At 44.6% G+C, this 25,290-nt stretch overlaps 2 protein-coding genes across 8 annotated transcripts in view; one reads left to right on the forward strand and one right to left on the reverse strand.

Annotated features, from left to right (window-relative positions):
* Positions 1-7,832, forward strand: part of LOC132827680 (caskin-2-like) — a 277,191-nt gene extending 269,359 nt beyond the window's left edge. For all 4 annotated transcript variants that reach the window (XM_060844329.1, XM_060844327.1, XM_060844328.1 and 1 more), the window contains one exon: positions 2,841-7,832. In XM_060844329.1, coding sequence (XP_060700312.1) covers positions 2,841-2,934 — 94 coding nt within the window. In that variant the 3' untranslated portion in view covers positions 2,935-7,832. The remainder of the gene's footprint in view (positions 1-2,840) is intronic.
* A 4,338-nt stretch (positions 7,833-12,170) lies between these two features.
* Positions 12,171-25,290, reverse strand: part of tmem94 (transmembrane protein 94) — a 135,310-nt gene continuing 122,190 nt past the window's right edge. For 3 of the 4 annotated variants that reach the window (XM_060844332.1, XM_060844331.1, XM_060844335.1), the window contains 2 exons: positions 19,163-19,333; positions 12,171-17,555 (listed from right to left, as the gene is read on the reverse strand). In XM_060844332.1, the coding sequence (XP_060700315.1) occupies positions 17,483-17,555; positions 19,163-19,333 (244 nt within the window). In that variant the 3' untranslated portion in view covers positions 12,171-17,482. Of the gene's footprint in view, positions 17,556-19,162; positions 19,334-25,290 lie in introns of those variants that run through there. The other variant, XM_060844333.1, reaches the window with a different exon arrangement.

Consider the following 25,290-nt stretch of genomic DNA (forward strand, 5'->3'; position numbering starts at 1 on the left):
TCGGGATTTTGATTTGATAATGTGGTGCAGAGGTGTATACAATCAGTTCTCACATAACGTGATGGGGGCGTTCTTGTGCAATCCCACATTGTAGGAGAGTCGTCCTTTAGAAACAGTGCTGAAAGTGTTGGCTCTGTAACCGCGTTACAACCAAGACTCGGTTTAAAAGCTTGAGTTTTGGAAACAGTGATGCGTCACATTAATGAAACGTGTGTTAAAGCAGAACGACCGATATGATCCTCCAGACAAGGTCTAACCAGTGTCCTCTCCAGGTTTATCATACTCCCTTGATTCTTGTACTCTATGCCCCTATTAATGAAGCCCAGTACACTGTTTTTAACAGCTTTCTCTACCAGTCCTCCCGCATCTGATGACTTAGACACATATACACTTGGATTTCTCTGTCATCATCACAACATTCTAATCCCACAAGGCAATATGTACCTGGAACTCCCCAGTTGTACTCCCCACACTCTGTGCGTTCACATGCAGGCGGTATAACCCTGAGTTAGACTTCGTTACTTTCTCCCTTATTCTGACTCCATCTATTAACTTACTCTCTCCATCCTAGAGCTTCCTGCCTCGCCCAGCATTTTATATGTTCTGGGATTACTTGGTAATCCTCTCTCCTCCTCACCCAGCAGGTATGTGGGAAGTCAACAACTTGAGCCAACCATTCTGCACAGAGTGCAGTCCCAGCTTTGTGAGATTTACCATCTCCAGTTTCTACAGGTGCCATCTCCCCCAGAGCGAGTCCCAGCATCCCAGGAATCCATAGGCCTTTCTCCTGCACCAACTTTCCAGGCCCACATTCATCTGCCTTACCTTCCTATTTCTGTACAGACTTACACATGGTGTTGGGAGTAACCCAGAGATTACTAGAGCATTTAGAAACTGTACAGTGTGGAGACAGGCCATTTCACCCAACAGGTCCTCCTCAACCCTCCAAAGAGTAATCCACCCAGGCCCATTCCCCTACCCTAATACTCTACAGTTACCCCAAACTAATGCATCTAACCCACACATCCCTACACACCATGGACAATTTAGCATGGCCAATTCACCTGCTTTAAAGATCTAATTTTCCACATAACTCTTTAAATCCCAACTGCAGGAATCCACATCCCCTTTCCTATCCACATCATTAGGGACAATGTGGATCACAACCTTCATAGATTCCCCACAGTGTGGAAACTAGCCTTTCAGCCCAACAAGTCCACACTGACCCTCCGGAGAGTGACTGACTAATGCCCTAATCCACGTATACCAGAAGACTATGGCAATTTAGCCTGGCCAATCCACCCGAACCTGCACATCTTCACACTGTGGAAGGAAACCTGAGCAGCTGGAGGAAAGCCACAGAGACACGGGGAGAATGTGCAAACTTCATACAGACAGTCACCCGCGGCTGGAATCGAAGCCGGGGGCCCCGGTGCTGTGAGGCAGCAGTGCTAACCACTGAGCACCGTACCACCCCATGCCAGTGTGCCAGCCTTTTAAAGAGAGACAATCTGCATTTCTTTTAGTAAACAGCTAGTTCACACTTATATCATTAAACTCCGTTTGCCAATGTGTGTGTGTGTCTCACAGCTTACATTCCCACCTCACTGCCTGCTGATCTTTGCAAGTTGCCTGTGCTCCCTTTGAGTTGAGAAGTGTAAGCGGTAACCTGAATGAGACATGCAGTTCTGTTAGGGGCTGGCTGAGGAGAGGTGGCTGCTTCTCCTGAGAAAATCCACAACCGGGGGAAACTGTTTAAAAATAAGGAGTTAAAGCCTGTTTAAAACACACATGAGTTATTTTCCCCCTCGAGTGGGTCAGAGTCTTTAGAGCTCTCTTCCTGACAAGACGATAGAATCAGAGTCCTTGAATACTTTGCGGTTGAGGTAACAAGGGGGTGCAAGGTTATTGAGGGGTGGAAAGTCGTGTGGGGAGGGGCATGAGTATAGAGTAATCAGATAAGCAGGATATTATTTGATAATAGAACAGGCTGGAGGGGTAGAGTGGCCTACTCCTGATCCTAATTTGTATGGTTCTCAGTATCAGCAGAAGTGGATATTCACCGTTAGTGTTTTTGTCTGTAAAGGCAGAGCCTTCCGATCTGGAGTTGGGATGTCATGTTGAGGTTGTACAGGATGTTGGTGAGGTTGCCTCTGGAGTACTGTGTTCAGTTCTGGTCGCCCTGTTATAGGAGGGATATTATTAAGCTGGAATGGGTTCAGCAGAGATTTACCAGGATGTTGCCAGGTATGAGTTTGAGTTATAAGGACAGGCTAGGTTAACGTGGGACTTTTTTTCACCGGAGCGTAGGAGTTTGAGGGGTGACCTTACAGAGGTTTATAAAATCATGAGGGACATAGATAAGGTGAGTGGCAGGTGTCTTTTCTCTAGGCTGGGCGATTTCAAGACTAGGGGGCATTTTTTAAGTGAGAGGAGAGAGATTTAAAAAAGACATGAGGGGTAACTTATTTTTTTACACAAAGAGTGGTTCACATGTGGAACAAACTTCCAGAGGAAGTGGTGGATGCGGGTACAGTTATCATGTTTAAAAAAACATTTAATTAGGTATATGAATTGGAAGGTTTTGGAGGGATATGTGGACGGGTGGTGCTAGTTTAGTTTGGGAACATGGACTGGTTGGAGTGAAGGGCTAGTTTCCATGCTGTGTGACTTTACTGGAAAACCCACGACGCTGGGGCTCACAGCGGCTCAGGCAGCGCCCAAGGAGAGGGTGGGCTGACTCTCCATGGATCAGGGTGGCTGTTTATGAGAACTCTCGCTTCTGCGGCCTTTGATCACCTGAATGTTTTATTTTGTTTTGTTTCTCTTTCCCCCGTCAGCTCGGTTTCGGTGAAGTCCGCTGGTAATATCTTGGACGACATTGGGAGCATGTTCGACGACCTGGCCGACCAGTTGGACGCCATGTTGGACTGATCCTACGTTCCTCGATGTCGTCCCGTTGGCCGCCGGCGGGACAGGCCCCTCCCCCACCCACCCACCCCAGGCCGCGGGGTAACCATGGTGACTGCCGGAAGCGGTCTGTCCAGGCAGGAGCCTCATGCCCCTATGAGGCTGTTCCGGTGACGGAGCAGGGATGGCGAAGATCTTTGCTGCCACCATGTTGTCCACAGGCCTCGGGAGGGCTTTCAAAGCTGCACTCGGTGTATGGATCCCGGATCAGTCCGTGAGAGAGAGAGACCGGAATTCTATTGCTGTTTTTTTTTTATTCATACTTTGTGTGTATATATATCCGCCCCCTGTCAAGTTCCTGCTGCGATAAGCACTTAAAATGAATTGAAAGCACAAGGTGTCGACCTGGGAACACCCTCCCCCACACAAAAAAAGCAAAGTGAGGATTCGATCTTCATCAGACCGGCCAATGACCCCGAAGTCACTGTCGGTGAGGAGCCGCCATTGCTCTTGTGTGTCACAGCCGTTTAGCCTGTTCATGGTGAATGACAGCAGATAAAATCCAAACCCAGCACTTACACCTTCATCCCAGTAGCTGGAGTTACCAGCCCTGCATTACTTACCGTTGTCTCACAAAGCTACGAAAGCGCCCCTTCACTTCAGCCTAACGCTAAACTGGTTAAAAGCCCCTGGCAGCCAGGGAATGATACCTGACCTGCTGCGACTTCCAGCATTTTTTGTTTTTGTTTTGTTTCCAGGACAGATTCTCCAGTGACTTGTTCCTGACTTCAGTGCTTTGGGCAGCTCAGGGGTTTGCTTTGTGTCCGTCAGCCAAAGTTGTCCCAAACCTCCCCTGGCTTGTGGCCCCCGGTCACTGACTGTATGTGGCCAGTGTCCCACCTCTGAGGGAGGCGCCCTGAATTGATGTGGTGACTGGATCAGCCCTGACCAGGCTTCAGACGCACCGTGTTAATCTGGAATGGAGGGGACGAGTCCCTGACAAGGGGACAGCCTGGTGGAGAACACTGTATTCCGGGTCTGAGACACGGAATGATTCCCATTCCCAATCGAGACCACCACTGTCAGCTGCTGCCATTCCAAGGAAGGAGAGCTGCATCTCTGTGTGAATATCTAATCCGCCGCTCAGTATCTCGACAGCGATTTACATCAGGACAATCTGGGAACGTACAGAGAGAAGAATATTTTTGTGCACAAACTGTGCTGAGGTGGAAAAGCAGCTTAAGTTAATGACACCTGTAGCTCACTGCTGTATTGGCCTTTTCTGGACTCTGTAAGGTGTGAACATGTGTTTGTGTAGAGGGCATGGCTGTATGTGAGCACGTGTAGCACATGTGCATATGTAGCATATGTCTGTGTTTATAGCACATATGTGCTACATGTTTATGCACGTGTCTCATGTCTGAGAGTATGTGGAGCATGTATGTTTGTGTATAGTGCATTCTGTGTGTACACGTAGCATGTATGAGTAGCACATGTATGCATGTGAGCACATGGAGCATGTTTGTGTAAGAGTAGCATATACCAGTGTACACATGTGGCATGTATGTATGTATTCGCACACGCTGATCACAGGCTAATGTGGCAAAGTCAATGTGTGGACCATATTGGGTCAGACTTGGTTAGAACAGTTCCTGAGAAACCACCCTTGTCTCTAATGGTAAAAAGTTCCAATTCCTGCGCTGTTTTGGAACAAAAGTCAGGGGTATCAATCATCAAGCTACCTTCTTTCAGTTATCTAATTGTCAGCTCCTCTCCTGATAGATCCACTGCGTCACATCCCCAGCCGATTGGTGTAAAAACTCATCTGGTCCATTCCTATCCTTTCGGGAAGGAGAGCTGTCATCCTAAGCCAGTCTCCCCTGCAGCAATATTATTGAGCTTTAATCATTAGGAAATAGCAATAAACTTCAAAGAGGGCTCTCCCATCAGAGCGGGGCTTTGAGGTATCCGAATTGGTGTGAGACAGTTTCTATACGTGTTTTCTGGTGTAGCATTGCCACTGACTGTGGCCTGACCCGTCCAACCCAGCTCCCAGCTTCTCCATACCCACTGCATCGGGCTTTGTTTGTTTTATTGTGTTGTATTGTTTGTGCTTCACTTGAACTATAGGTAAAATGTGGGATAGGAGACAGGTGTTTCAGCTACAGTGAGGTCACCCCCTCCCCAAACTCTTGTCCTGTTTTGGCTTCTACAACAAAGTGGGTCTAACTAGGGTGAAACAACAGTGTAACACATTAATGGGGCATTATCAGCACATTGGTCCCCTGCCTGACTCCCCTCTGCTGTCTTTTGTCAGACTCCCATTTGTATACCTCAGCCTCTGAAGGCCACAGCAGTGCAATGCTTTGCAGAGTGATAGTGACTTTCTGGGTGATCTTTTGAAAAGGGATTACTGTCATTCTGCAATGTGTAACTTCTACACGTACTTCAGAAATTATCCCTGATGGATTATGGCCATGCACCAACACACATAATATTTAAGATAACTGAGCTGTCAATGTCTGGGCATAAATGTCCAGCCAAGAGGACAGAGCTCCTGAACAGAGCAGGCATTTCTGCATCAGTGAGTTCTCCTCCGTTAACATCTCCCTCTGTACTTAGTGCATTGCTGTGTCCACTGGCCTAATCACAACAAGCAGTTGAGACACTTGAGGGATCTTGCAGCACATTGGTAGTGTCCCTGACTCTGAGCCAGGAGTCCCAGAGGTGTGTTGTAACATCCCTGAAAAAGATCTCCATTTAATACAGGGAGCTGACAGGATGTCACTGTTGAGTGATTCCTTCTGCAGTGCTCACATTGCTGTCTTGGAGGTTAATGCAAAGGCCAACTCTGCATGGACCTAGCTCCACAACACAACAGTGAAGTAGATGATCAATCTCCTGGTCTTTCGATTCATTTGCCCAATCTGTCCTCATACCGAGAGCCGGGTAACATTTTCCCAACGTGCCCATAACTGTGTCAAAACCACAAAACTGTTTTGTGGTTCCCAGTCAGATATCCATCGTAGAGGTCACGGGATGTTTCTGCAGCACGTGTGTATGGTGTAGTCTCAGTTCCCTTTGATGGAGCAATCATTGAATTAAAGCACTAACTGTCTTCATTTGTCCCTTCTGGCCACACCCCATTGTTCCATAAATCCATACATAGGTTTATCACACTGAATTCAGTCTAAATCAAATTAATAACTTTAAAACAGCCTTAACTAAACTACGTCAAACCAGTAGTTACTAATTCTTCGAAAATGCCTTATACAGGATGTCTCAAAGTGCTCAACAGTGTAATTGTTTGTTTAAGTTTAGTCACTGTTATCGGGAAACATGGCAGCTAGTTTACACACAGCAAACTCCCACCAACCGCATCGAGATATTGACCAGATATGCAAACCGTTGCAGTTTTTACATTCCTTCGCTCAGAAAGCGCACTGTTTGCACCCAGAAACCGGTCTGTGTACGGAATCGCGCACAACACCAGAATGCAGTCACCAACCATCGCTGTGCCATATGCAAACTGGGACTTTCTGTCCCACTTGTAAACAAGCAACAGCCTCAGTCATTGGGCAGTTTGAAACCTTAGTATTATCGACTGAAGCTTGCACTCATCAGGACATTTTGCAAGAATACCAGTAATGGGGAAAATTGATATTTATGTTGGATGAGAGGACTGGTTGGCATGTAGATGCCGATTGGTAGCAAGGTTGCTGTGGATAATGGACCCACTAATTACCTGTCTTTGTTCAGATTTTCATCTAGGCAGGGTGATTCTTATTGGTCAGAGTATTGTCCTGGAAAAGGAATTAGTGACTGGCTGTCATCTTTTTTGTGGAGATGTAACAGATACAGTGTGTGGACATTTTTTTTCTCTGTCTGTAATGAACAAGGCTCCATGTATTAATAGATGGAGCTTCCAGTGGCAACATCTCTACCAACCAAGAGACCCACTTCACAACCAAGCAGCACTGTCCTCTCATGGACTGTAAATCTTAGTTTTGCCCTTGAATTGGTATTCTTGAGAATTGTCCTGAGTACAAGATGAGAAGCCTCACCAAAGGATATATTGTTTCAGCAATAAGCAATATTCTATATATTTTCATGGTGAGAAACTGCAAGTTCCATGCTAAGTATTATGTCACCATGGTGACGATAGGATCTACAAAGCATGAACTGCAGATTTCATGATGTAAATACCTACTTGCTCCCAGCTTTGAGAATATATATAAATATATATATTTTGAAACATTTTCTTTCTTATCTTTACATATGCACCAAGTATTCCCATCAGAGAATTAATAGCATTAGAGAGTGAAGTGATGAGGGGCTACACTGGATTTAGGAGCAGATGCATTTCTTATCTGCTGTGAGAGGAATTCGAGATGGTGTGCCCTGGCGAGCACAGACTGCTCGTTGCCAGCAAAGTGAGAAAGTGCAAAATGGGACGATTAAATTAAGAGACTGTTTTTGAGCTTGATCTTTGTACATTACAACTTACTGACTTGTGTAATATCGATGCAAATGTGTTTATTTGAAATTTCTAACATTGTGTGATCAAGCACTGTTTAATTTTTTAATCTGTTTGGCTGAAACATGGATTTATAATGTAAGTTATTGTTCAAGATTGAGAAGTGAAACCAATGGAGCGGAGAGCAGTGGCTCGCTTCATTTTTGGTTTGGATTCATTTTTGTTTGTTGTGCCCATGGATCACGCACATTCACTGAACTCAGCTCTTTGGCTGCTGAATCATGGGATATGAAGATGTTAATGATGATGGCAAAAATGATTCTATTGTTCTGATATGAGCAGAGCAAACCGAAAAATACTGGACACTTGAAGAGAAGCAGAGAAACACTACGAGAAAGTTGTATTCAGTTTCATGTATATCAGTGTAAATAAAGAGTTTACAGTATTACAGAGGGAAAGAGCTTTTATTCCAAGTTAAGGACAAACCGGGAATGCAAGGTTTCAAGAATAGTAAGACCTTTGCAGCCTCTAAGTGTGCAAGTGGAGACACCCAACTGGCTCAAGAAGGGATTGGAACTCTAAGTGAGGCCATGAGCTAAAATGTCAAGAGTCTTGAGTTCAGAGACTGCAGTGGCCACTATGGAACTCTGCCTGAGTTGTAACGGTGGGGCTGCTGTTTAACAGGCCCCTTTCTTTGTTTCACAGATCTCACTGAGGGAGTGCAACGTTGCCCATGCTTCAAGTTATGGGGAATTAGTTTGGGAAGTGCTGCCCCCAAGTCGAGAGTTGTTGAATAGACAACCAGGAGAGAAGAATCTCTGGAAGAAAGACAATCCATTCACAAAGCCTCGACAGTAACCCAGAGTTCTGTCAAAGCGACCAGTTACTGTGACCCCAAACTGACATTTGAGGACTTCAAGAAGAGGACGAATGCCTGAATTAGGCTTGTACTTGGTGATAAGCCCCCTTTCATTTGAAGCTGCCAGACCATTGATGAAAGGCTGCTGGAGAGAGGTCGGTGGAATGGAGGGGGTCTGGAGAGAGTTAAGATTGCTGACACTGTTTTGAGCTTATTCACAACAGTTATTGCAAGCAAAAGGTTGGTGCCTTTTTAGGGGTGGTGGCAATATGCATGTTGTATTCTGGAACTATGAATAATGATGACAGAAGCTCCAATTTCCTCCATAGCTGACCAGGACAATCTCCCGCACCTACTGCCTACCATTGGAAGGACTTACAAATTGACACACAATTGGTATGAATATATGGTATGAACTTCCGGGGGGGGGGGGGGCAAATCTTGGATGGAGGTGCGTTGAACCTGGAGCATCTCACTGCAGCAGAAAAACCACCTGCAGGCAATCCATTACTCTATGCACAAAATACCTGGGTGCCTCCCAATTAATACCAGACTTTACCCCACTTCGTTCAATCCAGTAACCTCTATGTAATCTACACTCTGATTAGATTCCAGCTCACAACTCATTCCATAACCAAGGTATCAATCATTCCATATATAAATATCCAGAACCTCAGCGATCAGCTTGGTTGAAATCTAGACAGCAATTGTCCACCCGTTGTGTGGTAACAATGTGATAATACAAGAATAAGGAAAGAAAGATGAGAGAGACCTGAGGGGCAACTTTCTCACACAGAGAGTGGGGAGTGCCTAGATAAAGCTGCCAGAGGAAATGGTGGAGGCTGGTACAATTACATTTAAAAGGCAGCTAGATGGTATATTGATAGGAAGGGTTTAGAAGGATATAGAGCTGAAAATGTGTTGCTGGTTAAAGCACAGCAGGTTAGGCAGCATCCAAGGAACAGGAAATTCGACGTTTCGGGCCAGAGCCCTTGATCTCAAGCATCTGCAGACCTCACTTTTTACTCTTTAGAAGGATATAGGCTAAATGCTTCTAAAAGAAACTAGATATCTGAACGAGTTGAATTGAGGGGTTTGTTTTCACACTGTACATCTCTATGACTGTAAATGTGCCAAGCAATGAACTTACAGCACCATGGATGAGATTTTGCTCAGTTAGACATTTCTGCATCCTTTAGCTCCATATTCTTTTGCATTACAGCATAACCGGCTGAAAGTGCAGGGATTCCAATGAATACCAGGATCTGCTTAATCAATGTGCTTTAAAAATTGGAAAAGGCAAACAAATGACTGGAGAGTGAATGAAGAGTATAGAAAGAGCATGAAATAAATTTAGATGGAGAGAAATAAAGGAAAAGCAAAAACAAACCTCCAACAAACCATCCCTTTGAAGAATGGGACTTCAGTTGGTAAATTCCTTCCATCAGTCCTGTGCAAATGTAAGAGAAGTATCAGCTGTACTTTCCCAGCTTCTGGCACAACCTTCCATCTGGAGCTATGATTTATTGCTTGTATCCCAGCTTCAGCTGTAGTTTCTGGGACAGAAAGATTGATTGGCTGTGCTAATAATTCTCATGTTGTTAAAATATTCTTAGGCTATTATCTATTCTCTAACACTTGGAAGTTACAGGAAGATTAAAATCAAGATGCTATGTGAAGCAAACGCCAGGGAGCAGGAGACACAGCACAGGCATAGCAGGAGGATTTACAGATTGATAATGAACTTGTTTGGCCGCAGTATGACATTTTCTGCAGCTATTAAGTGGAATTTTTGAATTCAGAGATTCTTCCACTGGTGCACAAAAACCTTTTGTGCATGGGTAGCCTTCTTGAGTAACCCTTGAGTAAGGAGCACACTTTTCAACCACAGATTATAAGAATGAGTGGTGATCTCACTGAAACACGTAGGAATTTGAAGGGGCTTGACAGTGTAACTGCTGAGAGGATGTTGTGGGAGGTTCGAGGACCAGAAGGAATAGTCTCAGAATAAGGGAGTCCCAATTTCAGACTGAGATAAAGAGGAACTGAGAGGGTTAAGTGTTTATGGAACTGCTTGCTGTGTGTTTAGGGGGATGGGGTTCGGGGGGTCCTTCTGTATATTGAAGATTGAGAGAGATGCTTGGGTTATGTGTAAAAGGGCAGGAAAGTGAATGTGAGGAACTTCAAATTATCCATGATCCTATGGAATGGCAGAGCATGCCCTGCTCTAGGAAAATTGAGCACTTTTGAAATATTTGGATCCTCTCATCTTAATTCAGATCAGATTGAGGTTTCCCTCATTGTTAATAAAATGGGAAATCTAGACATAAAGCCAAGAGTGATAATGAAAGTTGAGTAAAACGCTGACACCAATATCCTGATTTCATGGGCATTGTAGAGGAAATCATAGGCACAGATTTGGTTATTCCCAGAGAGGGTTCAGTGGTCAGCACTGCTGCCTCACAGACAACAGGGACTCCGTTTGATTCCAGCCTTGGGCGACTGTGTGGAGTTTGCACATTCTTCCCGCGTCTGCGTGGATTTCCTCCGGGAGCTCCAGTTTTCTCCCACAGTCCAAAGATTTGCATATCATGTGGATTGGCCCGGCTAAATTGCCCAGAGTGTTCTGGGATGTGTAGGTGAGGTGCATTAGTCAGGGGGAAATGTAGCGTAATAGGGTAGGAGGAATGGGTCTGGGTGGGTTACCCTTCGGAGGGTCGGTGTAGATCTGTTGGGCCAAATGGCCTGTTTGCACACTGTAGGGATTCTAATGATGAGAGGAAGAGGAGACTGCCTGATATATGAACTGTATTTTGGTGGGCCACGTCAACAGGGAAATGGAGATTGGATTGGTTCCAGGCACATTGTCCCCTGGCCAGCTATCAAGCTTATGGAGGATGGTAAACCAAAAGTCATTGAAAACTCTGCTAACCTCATCCAAATTCGCAACAAACCCCACCCACCCATCAGTGCAGTACTTAAACTGCATTGGCTACACTCCACTAATCACTCTGTGGCTTTGTACTGTCACCTCTCCTGCCAGATTCATGATGGGAGCACACTGCAGACACCCTGCCCCATTTTGTAGGAATCCATTTTATCAGCACTCATGATTAGAGATTATACATCAGGGTGAAGGTTATCTGCATCAATACACATTGAGTTGGAGATTGAGGCATCTTGCCCAATGGGCAGAATGACTGAGCTGGCTTGAGGGGGCAAACTGCTTACTCCATTTCCCAATTCACAAGGCCTTGATGAGATAGTGGTGAGCAAATGCATGGTCAATGATTTTAGTCTTAAGGAACATCAGAAAATGGGACATGGGTAGAGATTTAGTGAGGGATTCCAGTTTAGCATCGCAAGAGACTGAATTGGAATATAAAGGTCTTGGAGGGTCATAGGTGGAAGAGGTTAGAGATCGGGAGCTGCAAGACCATGGAAGGATTTAAAACAAGCATGTTAAACTTAAGATAAAGACCAGGAGCTTTGCAGGAGATTAGAGGAAAACATTTTTCACCCAGAGGGCTTCGGGAATCTCTAACACACTACCTGTAAGGGTGGTAGATAGGATTCCACTTAATATTTAACTAATATTTAGATGTACATTTGTGATGCCAAGGCATAGAAAGCAACAGGACAAGTGCTGAAAGATGAGATTAAAATCATTAAGTTCCTGTTTTTGATGGTCCAAAGGGCCCCTTTTCTGTGCTGTCGATCTCTCTGACTCCAAACTGCACGTCAACAGATCTAAGTGGAGGGGTATTGAGTAAGTCAGCCATTGTAAATGGTAATGGTTATACGTGCAAATTTTCTTGTCTGCACAACATGCCCAGCAGGCAAACCAATGAAGCTACTGAATCAGAATTAAGTTGTTGTGACTGAAGGGCTAAACCAAGATAAGACTGCTGCAAGGAGACAGACTACAAAGACACGATTTATTGCCATTGCAATTTGTTTTTACAAGTTACAAGCTTTGATCGTAGTAAAATTCAAAAACAACAGTGTAACATTATTAAATATCTCTAAACATTTTACACAATGTACAGTTATAAAATATCACAGAACCAAGTTTGCACATGTGGCATTACTGCATATCAGGATGGGGCTCCTGTCTATCATTGTCAAATCAAAGCCTCACTACCACCACCAGGATATAGCTGGCACTTTTGGCAATGAAAATCAATCACTGGGAGATGCATGGTCAATGTAATATAGGTGAGAAACCCCATTGCAAACTGGGTGTGATGTGGCAGCATGCAGATCACTGACCCCATTAGGAAACTCTTGGAGGAGGAGGAGGAGTAGGAGTTTGCATATACTCATTCTTGTTTTGTTTAAACAGCAGAAAGAGCTATTTTGAATGTGCATTGGAAATTCCATCATAATTACAGCTCATTGATTCGACTGTGGAAACAAACCAAAGTACCTTGTAACTATTGAGATGGAGAGGGATCCAGTACGGCACACTTTGGAAAGTCATCAAGTGGGCCACATGACATCCCTGATCTGTACCCAGCTTTCAAGAATAGTTAGAAATTTATTGAGTTTATTTTCACACAGCAACAAACCCAAGTACATGCTGCTGAGAAATCAGCATTCTAATTACAGCGTAGAAAGCTCAGTTGTTCAAACCAAACAACTCCATTTACAAATAAGTTACAAACAATCTCTCAGTGACATGCTGTTGCTCGCACTTTGTACAATATTTACATCCCATCAGGAGGCTGAGTTATTGCACCAATATCTAATTCATTTTGACTCATTCAGATCTAACAACGGGCATTGGAAAACTGGGGGTGGAATCCTCAACCAACACCTAGTTTCAGTGTCCAGAATCTCCTGGTAACACTGCACAGGGACTCCACTAAGTTAAGTATTGCAGCACTTATAAAACACTGGTACCAAACAATCAGATCGAGGTGAAAAAGAAAGACATTGACTGAGGATGGGGCAGCAGTAGAAGGATGTAACACTGGGACAATAACAAATTGAAATAATATTTGAGAGACACATGAACTGTTTCATGTATTTTTGAAATCAGAATTTTTTGCCATGAAATATTAAGAGAATGGATCACCCCATGGTCTTCAGTCCCAGCTGGTTACTAATGGTCAAGATCAGTTAGTAAGCTGGGGGTTGGGTTGGGGAAGATGTTTCAACCCTCCTTTCCACCAATCAGCAGCTTTCTTCAAAAGAAAGTGCATAAAATGCTTCCAAATGTCTTTTCCCACTTGTGCTGTGATGGAACAGTATAATTTCCGTTTCCTTTCTAAATAAATTTGAAACAACTTTACAAAATTTGTTTTGAATAAAAGGTTAAAAGTGTTTGTTTGTTGTGGGTGAGATATAACTTTCAGAAATAGGGAGGTAGCGGTGACTGATCGGAGTTGTGACCCCTGCTGTAATACAAACATTCTTACAGTTACTTCCTGCCCTGAGCCAGAGAGGTCATCCCCTTATTGGTGTGCACTGTAATACCAGTGTGACCCATTGAGACAAGGAAGGGTGAAGGGCAGCTACTCAGTCCCATCCCCAGGGCAGCCTCAGCACTGCAGAAACACAGGCAGAAGTCAGCTGCTGTGTGACAATGAGACAGTAAACAGGAGGTATGTGGGGTGTGTTCATCTTAAGTTGGTCATCCAAAACATTATAAATGCAGGTTGGCAACAGTCTGTCCAGATGTTGCAGTGATGAGGGGCAGTTTCGTAAATGCAAAGCATACTACAAACTCAAATACAATTGCATAGTTTAAAAACAAACTGCTGTAAGACAATTTGCAGGAGATATCAGTCATAGGGAGGCACTTCATTTAGTTTATCCTTCAAGGGATACATCAAGCTGCCTGCTAATGCTTCTGGTGACAATGTCTCTCTGCTAGCATCCATCTTTCAGCTCAGCTCACCCTGAACAAACGGCTTTATCATTTTCCAGCTTGCACAGCTGAGCCAGCGCAGAGACACGTGGTCTCTCACTCGGAAGGGTACAGGCCTGCCTAGTGCTCACAACAAGGACAATAACCTGTTGCTAGATGCAGCTAAATAATCTGCTAAAGCTCAGTGCTCATCTTCTGGCCTGAATGACTCACCACCTCACCAAACAGGCCAACACTTTCTCAGGAGGTTTGTCTCTGCTCTCTCCCACCAGCTCCACATCACGTGATAACTGAAAATGGTTCCCAAAGGCAACTCTGGACTTGGTGTAGATTTTACAAGGCTGTGGGGTGCAATGTTTCTGGGACACTGTTGCACAAGCTGTCTCCTACAGGAACAGCGGACAGTAGTGCACCTCTCTGCCAACCCTTGTACATTTTATTAGTAGATGTTACCCATTCTTTCACCACTTTGCCAAGGCAATACCAAACTGTCAGAGTGACAACCCCAAAGAGTTCCTGAATGATTTTTCAGTGCCTCAGAAAAAGTCTGCTGATTTTTGGATCAAGTTTGCTTAAAACTCTATGATTAGCCCTTTTCCTTGAAAGATGAATGACTGAAAACTGGAAACCCAAGTATCAACATTGCTGCACCATTGGGTGCAGCCCACACAACTGTTGTCCTGTTGGGGAAATTCTGCAACGAAAGATGACATCAAGGGAGACTCTCCCCAGTGTCATAAGAAATGGTAAACCAAACTGAGCTGGGTGATCAGAGTTGGGTTACACCTGCCTTTCTTCATCCCCTCAAACATACACAGGAGCAGAAGGGGAAAAGTAGCGCTTCAAAGGTAATGGGAACATTTCCAATGGCGTGATCAGAATGCAAATGAAATGCAGCATAACCGACTAGATACTGTATCTAAATCCTTACAGAGTTGTCCCGCAAATGCTGCACGATTAAAGAATGCTGTGGCTTTGCACCTGGAAGTCAAAACCCCAAACCACAGGTCACAGTGCAGGAGTGAAATGATACACTCCTGAAGATCCAACGTGGTTTTTCAAAAGAAAGCATAATTACTTTAATCACTGAATTAAACAGTGTTCCGAGCGACCTGACTTGGCACATGTGGCATTACTTGAGTGTGGACTCAAGGCATGACTGTAATGCACAATGTCAAACAAACATTGACAGAGTGGTCAATGTCCCCACCTCCTAACTATAACTGTCGTTATCAGCACACACCCTTCTCTGCCAAAATGGCCTGGTTTACATATCAGACACACACATGCACACACCACATGCTCACCATTATCGCTAGTGCTCACTCCTGCATTTGGACTGCTTTTCATGCCATGAACTGGTTAATCCTGCCACCCTTGAAAGATAGGATTCCATGGCACAGCATAAGCAGCTAGGTGGGTAATGGAGACACAGTTTAACATTGGCTGCCCAAAACAACTGCAGGTATTGAGGTGGACACTACATTTTGTCACATATATTGTGGGGACGTTGCTTGCATGGTACTCTACATCAGTGCAACTGTGAACATGATTCTCTTTGGGATTGTGAAACACAAATATTAAACTGAAGAAACTAAAACAGTGGTAAACAGAAGTCAGAGGGCAAAGGCAATAATAGCAGGCAAACGTGATCATAATTACAACAAAGCCTGATCACAGGATGAAGGGCTCCAGCCGCGAGGAACTAAACCAGTGCTTGAAATCTCATTAGCCTCAATGACCCACGATGCCCAATATTTTGCAGGACTAGTGATTTAATGCTGGATGGCCCAGATGCCTACTACACATTAAACATGATTGCTTTTATTGCAAATCGGATTTCAGACAAGGTAAGCTTTCAATTCTTTACTAATGTAGAAAAGTTTTTCTTTGTTTTTAAAACTTTAAGCTCAGGTTGTAACGAATCTAGAGTATGGATCAGTGTGAACCCTCCCTTAGACAGCCTCACTGTGAACATCCCCTTTAAAGGATACTACCCAGCAAACAAGGCTGCGATAGTAACATGCTTTGTGTTTAGCACAGACTTTGAACAGTTAACTGTGCAGTGTTTTAAAAGCCAGTGCATGTATCATTCAGGAGGATGTGGAAAATCCATTAAAAAATTGGCTGAATATAAAAATTAAAAGCTGCAGAATTAATTCAATGTGATGTATGACAGGGAGCTGCAATCTACTGAAGGAGATTAGTGTGTAGGTAGCACAGGATTTGCCAATTGATTGATCAGTTTGATGCCACATAGGAGTGACAGTAGCTAGTGATGAACAAATCTGTGTGGCCAGCCAATTCTCTACAGGACTGCTCCTTCACCGGAACAATCCCAGCAGAGAAACACCAACATAGATAACCACTGAAACAAAACACTTAACTCAACCCTACCTGCAAACAATCACACAGCACAGTTACTTCAGGTAACATCCACAACGTTAATGCCCTCCCTCTGAAACAAAAGACAGACAGCCTGGTCTAACACACACACACACACACACACACACACACACAGTACCTTACAATCTCAGTCAGGTGGGTATTCACAGCTTGGCTTGACACTGCAAATTCTGACCCTGACTCCCACTGACCTAAAGAGATCTCTCATTAAAAATAAAAATAATCTCAAAGCAGCAGACAAATAATCCACAAGCCTGCAAGGGGCTTCCTACTGCCCACTGGCTGATGACTGGTGGAGGAAGTTCACAAGGGGAGATGAAATTTAAAACCTGGTGTTGGATAAAGTTTCGACTCCTGCTCTATAAGACACTTTTAACAGTGAAGGTCACTAACACGGGTTATTATATCAGTGAACGCTGTCTGGCTTAGGGGGTAAGGGGCTTCAAATTCCCCCAAACCAGCAAAGACAAAATCATTGGCAGCTTTTGCAATTTTCCTGTGAAGCTACAACTCACTATATCCTTTGCTGAAGCAATAGTTCCTCGTGCTGTCACTGTGATGCAACTACAGGGCTCCACAGCCCAACAGAGAGACAGAGTGAAAAGAGACCGCACATATTAATGTCATGCTCTCTCCAGTGACTGGAGGTAGGTAATCAGGCTTTACAGCAGAGTACATCAATTTTAGAAGTCTTGTGTTCTTTTCCTTTTCACTTATGCATTTCCAGGTACCATTTCCTAAAGCACTGCATTTTGTATCTTTCGAGCCTGTTCATATGTCTGAGGGGTTCTGCAAAAATCTTTCATTTGACACAAGACTGGCAGCTTCTGTAGTCTTCATGCAGTAGTAATCTGGGCCTGGTGGTCCAGTGCAGACTGAACGCCCTGACCTAACTAAGTCAGTTGAGGAGCTCTCCTGTAGTTGTCCACGTGGCTCTCTAGCACCAGTCCCAGCTTTAGAACGGAGAATTCATTCCCAGCTTAGTTTCAAACTGTAGCTTCTGTCTTTTCTGATAACGGTCTCGTACTCTGAAGAAAGAGGAGGAAAAGGGATCTTAGACTTCACTTAAAAGCAAAATGAATGCAGCAATGAGCTAAATGTAAAAATATTATATAGAGAAATAAAGAAAAGAGATGACTCTTTTGGGTTAAGCTGTCCACTACACTGATCAAAACTACCACAGACCCCAAGGCTTGGCTCTGAAACACCCCATGTGCATATAGAAATACAGCTATTTTTCTGTTACAGGGTAATTTAAAATGAGAGAGCTACATGCAGATTTGTTTGTTGGGCGTTAACTGTTCACAGCATGAGAAGATCACATCAAATTCTCAAGTTAAAAACATTTACATAATCAGCAGCACTGACTCATGTTGTGAACTTGACTGAAGTTAAAGGTAATATGGTTGTATAATATCTCCTTCAGTTTCGAAGATTCTTCACCGATCACCCCAGTGCTCAATACCCGACACTGCCCAATGGTCCTGAATAATCCAATTTTAAAATTTGCATCCTCATGTGCAATCTCAGACTTCATCCCGATCTAATATTATAGCTCCTGCCAGCTCCATAACCCTCTGAGATCGGTGTGCTCCTCCTCTGGCGCTTGTGCATTGCTTACGTTTGACACTGGTGGCCTGGTCTACAGTTGTTTAGATCCTAAACTCTGGAATTTCCTTTCCAAACCTTTTTGTCTTAACCTCTTTCTCTCCTCTAAGATGCTGCTACAATTGAACCTTTTGACTAATGCCTTTGGCCATTAATCCTAACGCTTCTTTCTTTAGCTTGGTGTCTGTGAAGAGCCTTAGGAAGCGTTGTTATGTTAAATACACAATATCATCTCCTGTTTGGGTGAACATTAATATTTATTTGCACCTTTGCAAAAGAATTTGAAATTGTCAGAGGCTGCAAAACAGTCACTCACTTAAAAGGCAAATCTACAGCTAATCCCAGATGCCAAGCATCCTACCATGACAATTTTTGCAAACGTGACGACCAGATTTCCTGAATTACAATCAAAATCACATTTAAAATCTCTTGATTGCCCAGTGACTGAGAGAAATGCTACATTTACACAGAGCCTTCCTTTTCCTTCTAACACTGCCATCTCTGCTTCACTAACAAGTTTGAAAAGGATGGGGGAAGAAAGGAAGGAAGGAGAAAAAAAAAAGAGGGAAAAGGGGTAGAAAAGACCAAGTTCAAAGCAGGGGGAAGTGATTCAAAATAACATCCCAATATCTCAAAAAGATTTAATTCTTTGCCGCGAGGGGTTAACCCAGGACCGTACAGCTTCCTGTCAGATAAGGACTCCACAGCATCCGATTTCTGACAGAGAATCCAAGGTGATCTATAATTGCATGAATTAATTCAGCAAATACCCAGCTTCAAAGAAATTACTCTCAATATCACAAATTTACCGTACAATTTCCATAGCAAAAATTAAGTTATTTTTGTAAAAAGAAATCTGAATGGAATTCTCTTGCATAGAAACATCACAAGTTCAAGAAAAATGCTCTTTCACCGTTGGTGCTGAGGATGCTCCCACCCCTGTCACTGTGTTGCTGACTCTGGCTCTAGATCACTAGTAGGTAAATGTGGGACTGTCACTTCACACCATGTGAGCTGGAGCACTTACCGAATCTCATGTAACTTGACCACTTCATTAACAAACATTACGAGAATGACAGACAGAAAGCCAATGAGCCAGGAGATCAATGGGATATCCTGTAGATCAAATATCAACAGGGTGTCCGTATTCTTCCAGAGTTTTAAATCCACCACCACCAGGATGATTTGGCCTACTATCCTGGAAATTACAAGCAGAGAAAACCAATTAAATAACAGACTGAGAGTCAGGATCACAAGTCAATCAATGACAAGATCATTCCTGAATTTGCACATAAGATTACACTGAATTTCACAGCATAGAAACCAGCCAATCTGCATACTTCATCCATTCTCGAGTTGTCGAACTATTCCTTCTCCGCTCAGTTCCATATCTAGTTACCCTTGGCATATACCTAAGCTTGCCACCTCATTTACTCTGTGTAGCAGCACATCCAACATTCCAACCACTCTGGGTAAAGTTTCTTCTGAATGACTATGGAACCAATTGATTTTTATCTTATTTGTGTGACCCTGAGCTTTGGACTCCCAACAAGCCTTTTCTCTCCATCTGTCTCATCAAATCCCTTCATAATTTTCAACATGTTCCCTAACTACTTGTCCACCCCAACTTATCTCCTTCCAAAACATGAACTCTTACCAGCTGCCATTAGGACCAGAACCAGGGCCTCTCAGTCCTATTATAGGGTCACTACCACTATGTCACAAGATGGCCCCATTCGTTATGCATGGGACAATATTGCGAGCATCAGTGAGGATGGAAGTAAATTGGAGTCTCAGCTTGTCACTATCAACATACCTACCATGTTTTATCAGCATCATGGGATTATTTGAAGTAGAAAACTTCACATGGTGGCTCAGTGGTTAGCACTGCTGCCTCACAGTGCCAGGGACCCGGGTTCAATTCCCACCTCGGGCAACTGTCTGTGTGGAGTTTGCACATTCTCCCTGTGTCTGCGTGGGTTTCCTCCGGGTGCTCCGGTTTCCCTCCCACAGTCCAAAGATGAGCTGATTAGGTGAATCGGCAATGCTAAATTGCCCATAGTGGAGTGGATTAGTCAGGGATAAATGGAGGGGAATGGGTCTGGGTGGGTTGCTCTTCAGCGGGTCCCAAGGGCCTGTTTCCACACTGTACGGAATCTAATCTAATCTAATCAAAACCAAGGTAGCTTTCAGCCCCCTTACTAACCTGCTCGAGGTCAGTTGCTGTCTCGATTGTGGACTTGGGTAAGATAAGACAGTAGAGATCCACAGCACACAAAGAGGACCTTCAGCCCATTCAGTCTGCGCTGATCCAAAAAAAACCAATTCTAATAGTATCTTCCACCTATAGCCTTATATGCTGACGTTAAAGGCATTGGACATACATATGGATGCAAGGTTTGTAGCTCAGGTTGAGGTTTAGGGTGTAGGTTTGCTTGCTGAGCTGTAGGCTTGATATCCAGACATTTCATTACCTGGCTAGGTAACATCATCAGTGGCGACCTCCAAGAGAAGCAAAGCTGGTGTCTCCTGCTTTCTATTTATATGTTTGTCCTGGATGGGGTTCCTGGTGTTTGTGATGATGTCATTTCCTGTTTGTTTTCTGGGGCAGGCTAAGCAAAGACATGCCAGAGAATTCCTAGAGGCCTGGCACTCCAACCACAACACCATAAACACAGATCTAGATATCATCTATCAACCCCTCAGAAAACAAACAGGAAATGACATCATCACAAACCCCAGGAACCCCATCCAGGACAAACATATAAATAGAAAGCAGGTTAGGTGTATTGGCCATGCTAAATTGCCCATAGGTCGATTAGTCAGAGGGAAAAGGGTCTGGGTGGGTTACTCTTTGGAGGGTCGGTGTGGACTTGTTTGGACGATGGGCCTGTTTCCACACTGTAGGGAATTTAATCTAACCTCACTGTTATATGAAGGAAATTATTAAGCTAGAGAGGGTTCAGAAGAGATTCCCCAGGATGTTGCCAGGAATGCAAGGTTTGCGGAAGGCGCGCTAGGTTACCTGGGTAAGGTTTTTTTTTCTCCCCTTATTTAAACGCGGGCTCCGAGTTTTAGGCCTCAGTCTCTCGGAAGACTTCGCGACGGCTGGTGGGTAAGTTTGGTCGTTTATTTAATAGTTAAAAATTTAAAGTTTTCCTTCAAAAAAGCGGTAGCAGACCCGGAAGGCGCGCTAGGTTACCTGGGTAAGGTTTTTTTTTCTCCCCTTATTTAAACGCGGGCTCCGAGTTTTAGGCCTCAGTCTCTCGGAAGACTTCGCGACGGCTGGTGGGTAAGTTTGGTCGTTTATTTAATAGTTAAAAATTTAAAGTTTTCCTTCAAAAAAGCGGTAGCAGACCCGGAAGGCGCGCTAGGTTACCTGGGTAAGGTTTTTTTTTCTCCCCTTATTTAAACGCGGGCTCCGTGTTTTAGGCCTCAGTCTCTCGGAAGACTTCGCGACGGCTGGTGGGTAAGTTTGGTCGTTTATTTAATAGTTAAAAATTTAAAGTTTTCCTTCAAAAAAGCGGTAGCAGACCCGGAAGGCGCGCTAGGTTACCTGGGTAAGGTTTTTTTTTCTCCCCTTATTTAAACGCGGGCTCCGAGTTTTAGGCCTCAGTCTCTCGGAAGACTTCGCGACGGCTGGTGGGTAAGTTTGGTCGTTTATTTAATAGTTAAAAATTTAAAGTTTTCCTTCAAAAAAGCGGTAGCAGACCCGGAAGGCGCGCTAGGTTACCTGGGTAAGGTTTTTTTTTCTCCCCTTATTTAAACGCGTAGGCGAGTCACCCGAGGCACTACACGAGTAGTGCCTCCCACCCTTCCACCTCCTCTAACCTAATAATAAGACCAATTGAGACTAGCAGGTAAGTGCTGCATTTTCCTTGTTTGTTTCTTTAGATTTAGTTGGTTTTTGTTGTTTTTTTTAAGGAAAGCTTACTTTTAGAGGGATGGCAGTGCAGAGAGGGCAATGTTCCTCTTGCAACATGTATGAGGTGAGGGAAGCCATTAGCGTCCCTGCTGAGTACACTTGCAAGAAGTGCACCCATCTCCAGCTCCTCCAAACCCGTGTTAGGGAACTGGAGCTGGAGTTGGATGAACTGCGGATCATTCGGGAGGCAGAGGAGGTCATAGATCGGAGCTTTAGGCAAGTAGTTACTCCGAAAGTTCAAGATAGATGGGTGACAGTGAGGGGGAGTGGGAGGAGGAAGCCAGTGCAGGGACCCCCTGCGGTCATTCCCCTCAAGAACAAGTATACCGTTTTGGATACTTGTGGGGGGGATGACTTACCAGGGGCAAGCAACGAGGTTCAGGCCTCTGGCACGGAGCCTGGCCCCGTTGCTCAGAAGGGTAGGGTGGAGAAAGGTAGAGCAATAGTTCTTGGGGGCTCGATAGTGAGGGGTACAGACAGACGGTTTTGTGGGGGCGACAGGGACTCACATTTGGTATGTTGCCTCCCAGGTGCAAGGGTACGTGATGTCGCTGATCGTGTTTTCCGGGTCCTTAAGGGGGAGGGGGAGCAGCCCCAGATCGTGGTCCACGTTGGCACCAACGATATAGGTAGGAAGAAGGGTGAGGATGTCAGACAGGCTTTCAGGGAGCTAGGTTGGAAGCTCAGAGTTAGAACAAACAGAGTTGTAGTCTCTGGTTTGTTACCCGTGCCACGTGATAGAGAGTCGAGGAATAGGGAGAGAGAGCAGTTAAATGCGTGGCTACAGGGATGGTGCAGGAGGGAGGGTTTCCGGTTTCTGGACAACTGGGGTCCTTTCTGGGGAAGGTGGGACCTCTATAAAAAGGATGGGCTACACCTGAACCTGAGGGGCACCAGTATCCTTGGGGGGAGGTTTGCTAGTGCTCTTTGGGAGGGTTTAAACTAACTCCGCGGGGGCATGGGAACCAGGACTGTAGCTTTAGGGTACAGGACCTTGAGTGTAGGGAGGTTAGGAATAATGCAGCGATCTCTAAGGAGGGTGCCTGTAACCAGAAAGGTGGATTGAAGTGTGTATACTTCAATGCCAGAAGTATAAGGAATAAGGTAGGTGAACTTGCAGCGTGGGTTGGTACCTGGGACTTCGATGTTGTGGCCATTACAGAGACGTGGGTAGAACAGGGACAAGAATGGCTGTTGCACGTTCCAGGGTTCAAATGTTTTAGTAGGATCAGACATGGGGGTAAAAAAGGGGGAGGCGTGGCATTACTTGTCAAAGACAGTATCACAGCAGTGGAATGGACGATGGAAGAGGACTTGCCATCTGAGGTAGTTTGGGCTGAGGTTAGAAATAGGAAAGGTGAGGTCACCCTGTTAGGTGTTTTCTACAGGCCTCCTAATAGTCCTAGAGAAGTAGAGGATAATATTGCGAGGATGATTCAGGAAAAGAGTGAAGGTAGCAGGGTGGTTGTTATGGGGGACTTTAACTTCCCAGATATTGACTGGGAGAGCTATAGCTCGAGTTCATTAGATGGGTCGGTGTTTGTACAATGTGTGCAGGAGGGTTTCCTGACACAATATGTCGACAGGCCAACAAGAGGGGAGGCTATATTGGATTTGGTTCTAGGTAATGAACCAGGCCAGGTGTTAGACTTGGAGGTAGGTGAGCACTTCGGGGACAGTGACCACAACTCGGTGACTTTTACTTTAGTGATGGAGAGGGATAATCGTGCGCCGCAGGGCAAGAGCTATAGCTGGGGGCAGGGAAATTATGATGCAGTGAGGCATGACTTAGGATGTGTGGATTGGAAAAACAGGCTTCAAGAGAAGAACACTAATGAGATGTGGGGATTGTTCAAGGAGCAGCTACTGCGTGTCCTCGATAGGTATGTACCAGTCAGGCATGGTGTAAAGGGCCTTGTGAGGCAGCCGTGGTTTAGTAAGGAATTGGAGTCCCTTGTGAAAGGGAAGAAGGCGGCATATGTAAAGATGAGGCGTGAAGGTTCAGTTGGGGCGATAGAGAGTTATAAGGTAGCCAGGAAGGAGCTAAAGAGGGAGCTAAGAGAAGCGAGAAGGGGACATGAAAAGTCTTTAGCTGGTAGGATTAGGGAAAACCCAAAGGCTTTCTATAGGTATGTCAAGAATAAAAGGATGACTAGGGTAGGTATCGGTCCAGTCAAGGATAGTAGTGGGAAGTTGTGTGTGGAGGCGGAGGAGATTGGAGAGACATTAAATCAGTACTTTTCATCAGTATTCACTCAGGAACAGGACACTGTTGCTGATGTGAATATGGAATCACAAATAATTAGAATGGATGCCCTGGAAATATGCAGGGAAGAGGTTTTGGGAATATTGGAAAGGATGAATATAGATAAGTCTCCTGGGCCTGATGGCATTTACCCCAGGATCCTATGGGAAGCTAGGGAGGAGATAGCAGAGCCATTGGCCTGGATTTTTATGTCGTCATTGTCAACGGGAATAGTACCAGAGGACTGGAGGATAGCGAATGTGGTCCCATTGTTCAAGAAAGGGAGTAGGGATAGCCCTAGTAACTATAGGCCAGTGAGTCTGACTTCAGTGGTGGGCAAAGTCTTAGAGAGAATGGTAAGGGATAAGATTTATGAACATCTGGGTAGGAATAACATGATCAGGGACAGCCAGCATGGTTTTGTGAAGGGCAGGTCGTGCCTCACAAACCTTATTGAGTTCTTTGAGAAGGTGACTAAGGAGGTGGACGAGGGTAAAGCAGTAGATGTTGTGTATATGGATTTTAGTAAGGCGTTCGATAAGGTTCCCCATGGTAGGCTAATGCTAAAACTTCGGAGGTATGGCATTGAGGCTACATTAGAGGTTTGGATTAGGAATTGGCTGGCTGGAAGGAGACAGAGGGTAGTAGTTGATGGATTATGTTCATCTTGGAGCGCAGTTACTAGCGGTGTACCACTAGGATCTGTTTTGGGACCATTGCTTTTTGTTATCTTTATAAATGATCTAGAGGAAGGACTTGAAAGCTGGGTAAGCAAGTTTGCGGATGACACAAAAGTCGGTGGAGTTGTGGATAGTGAGGAAGGAAGTGGTAGGTTACAGCGGGATATAGATAAGTTGCAGAGCTGGGTGGAAATGTGGCAAATGGAATTCAATGTAGCTAAGTGCGAAGTCGTTCACTTTGGTAGGAATAACAAGATGATGGATTACTGGGCTAATGGTAGGCTACTTGGTAGTGTGGATGAGCA

Source organism: Hemiscyllium ocellatum, chromosome 25, assembly GCF_020745735.1.
Source record: "Hemiscyllium ocellatum isolate sHemOce1 chromosome 25, sHemOce1.pat.X.cur, whole genome shotgun sequence".
Classification (NCBI taxonomy): Eukaryota; Metazoa; Chordata; class Chondrichthyes; order Orectolobiformes; family Hemiscylliidae; genus Hemiscyllium; species Hemiscyllium ocellatum.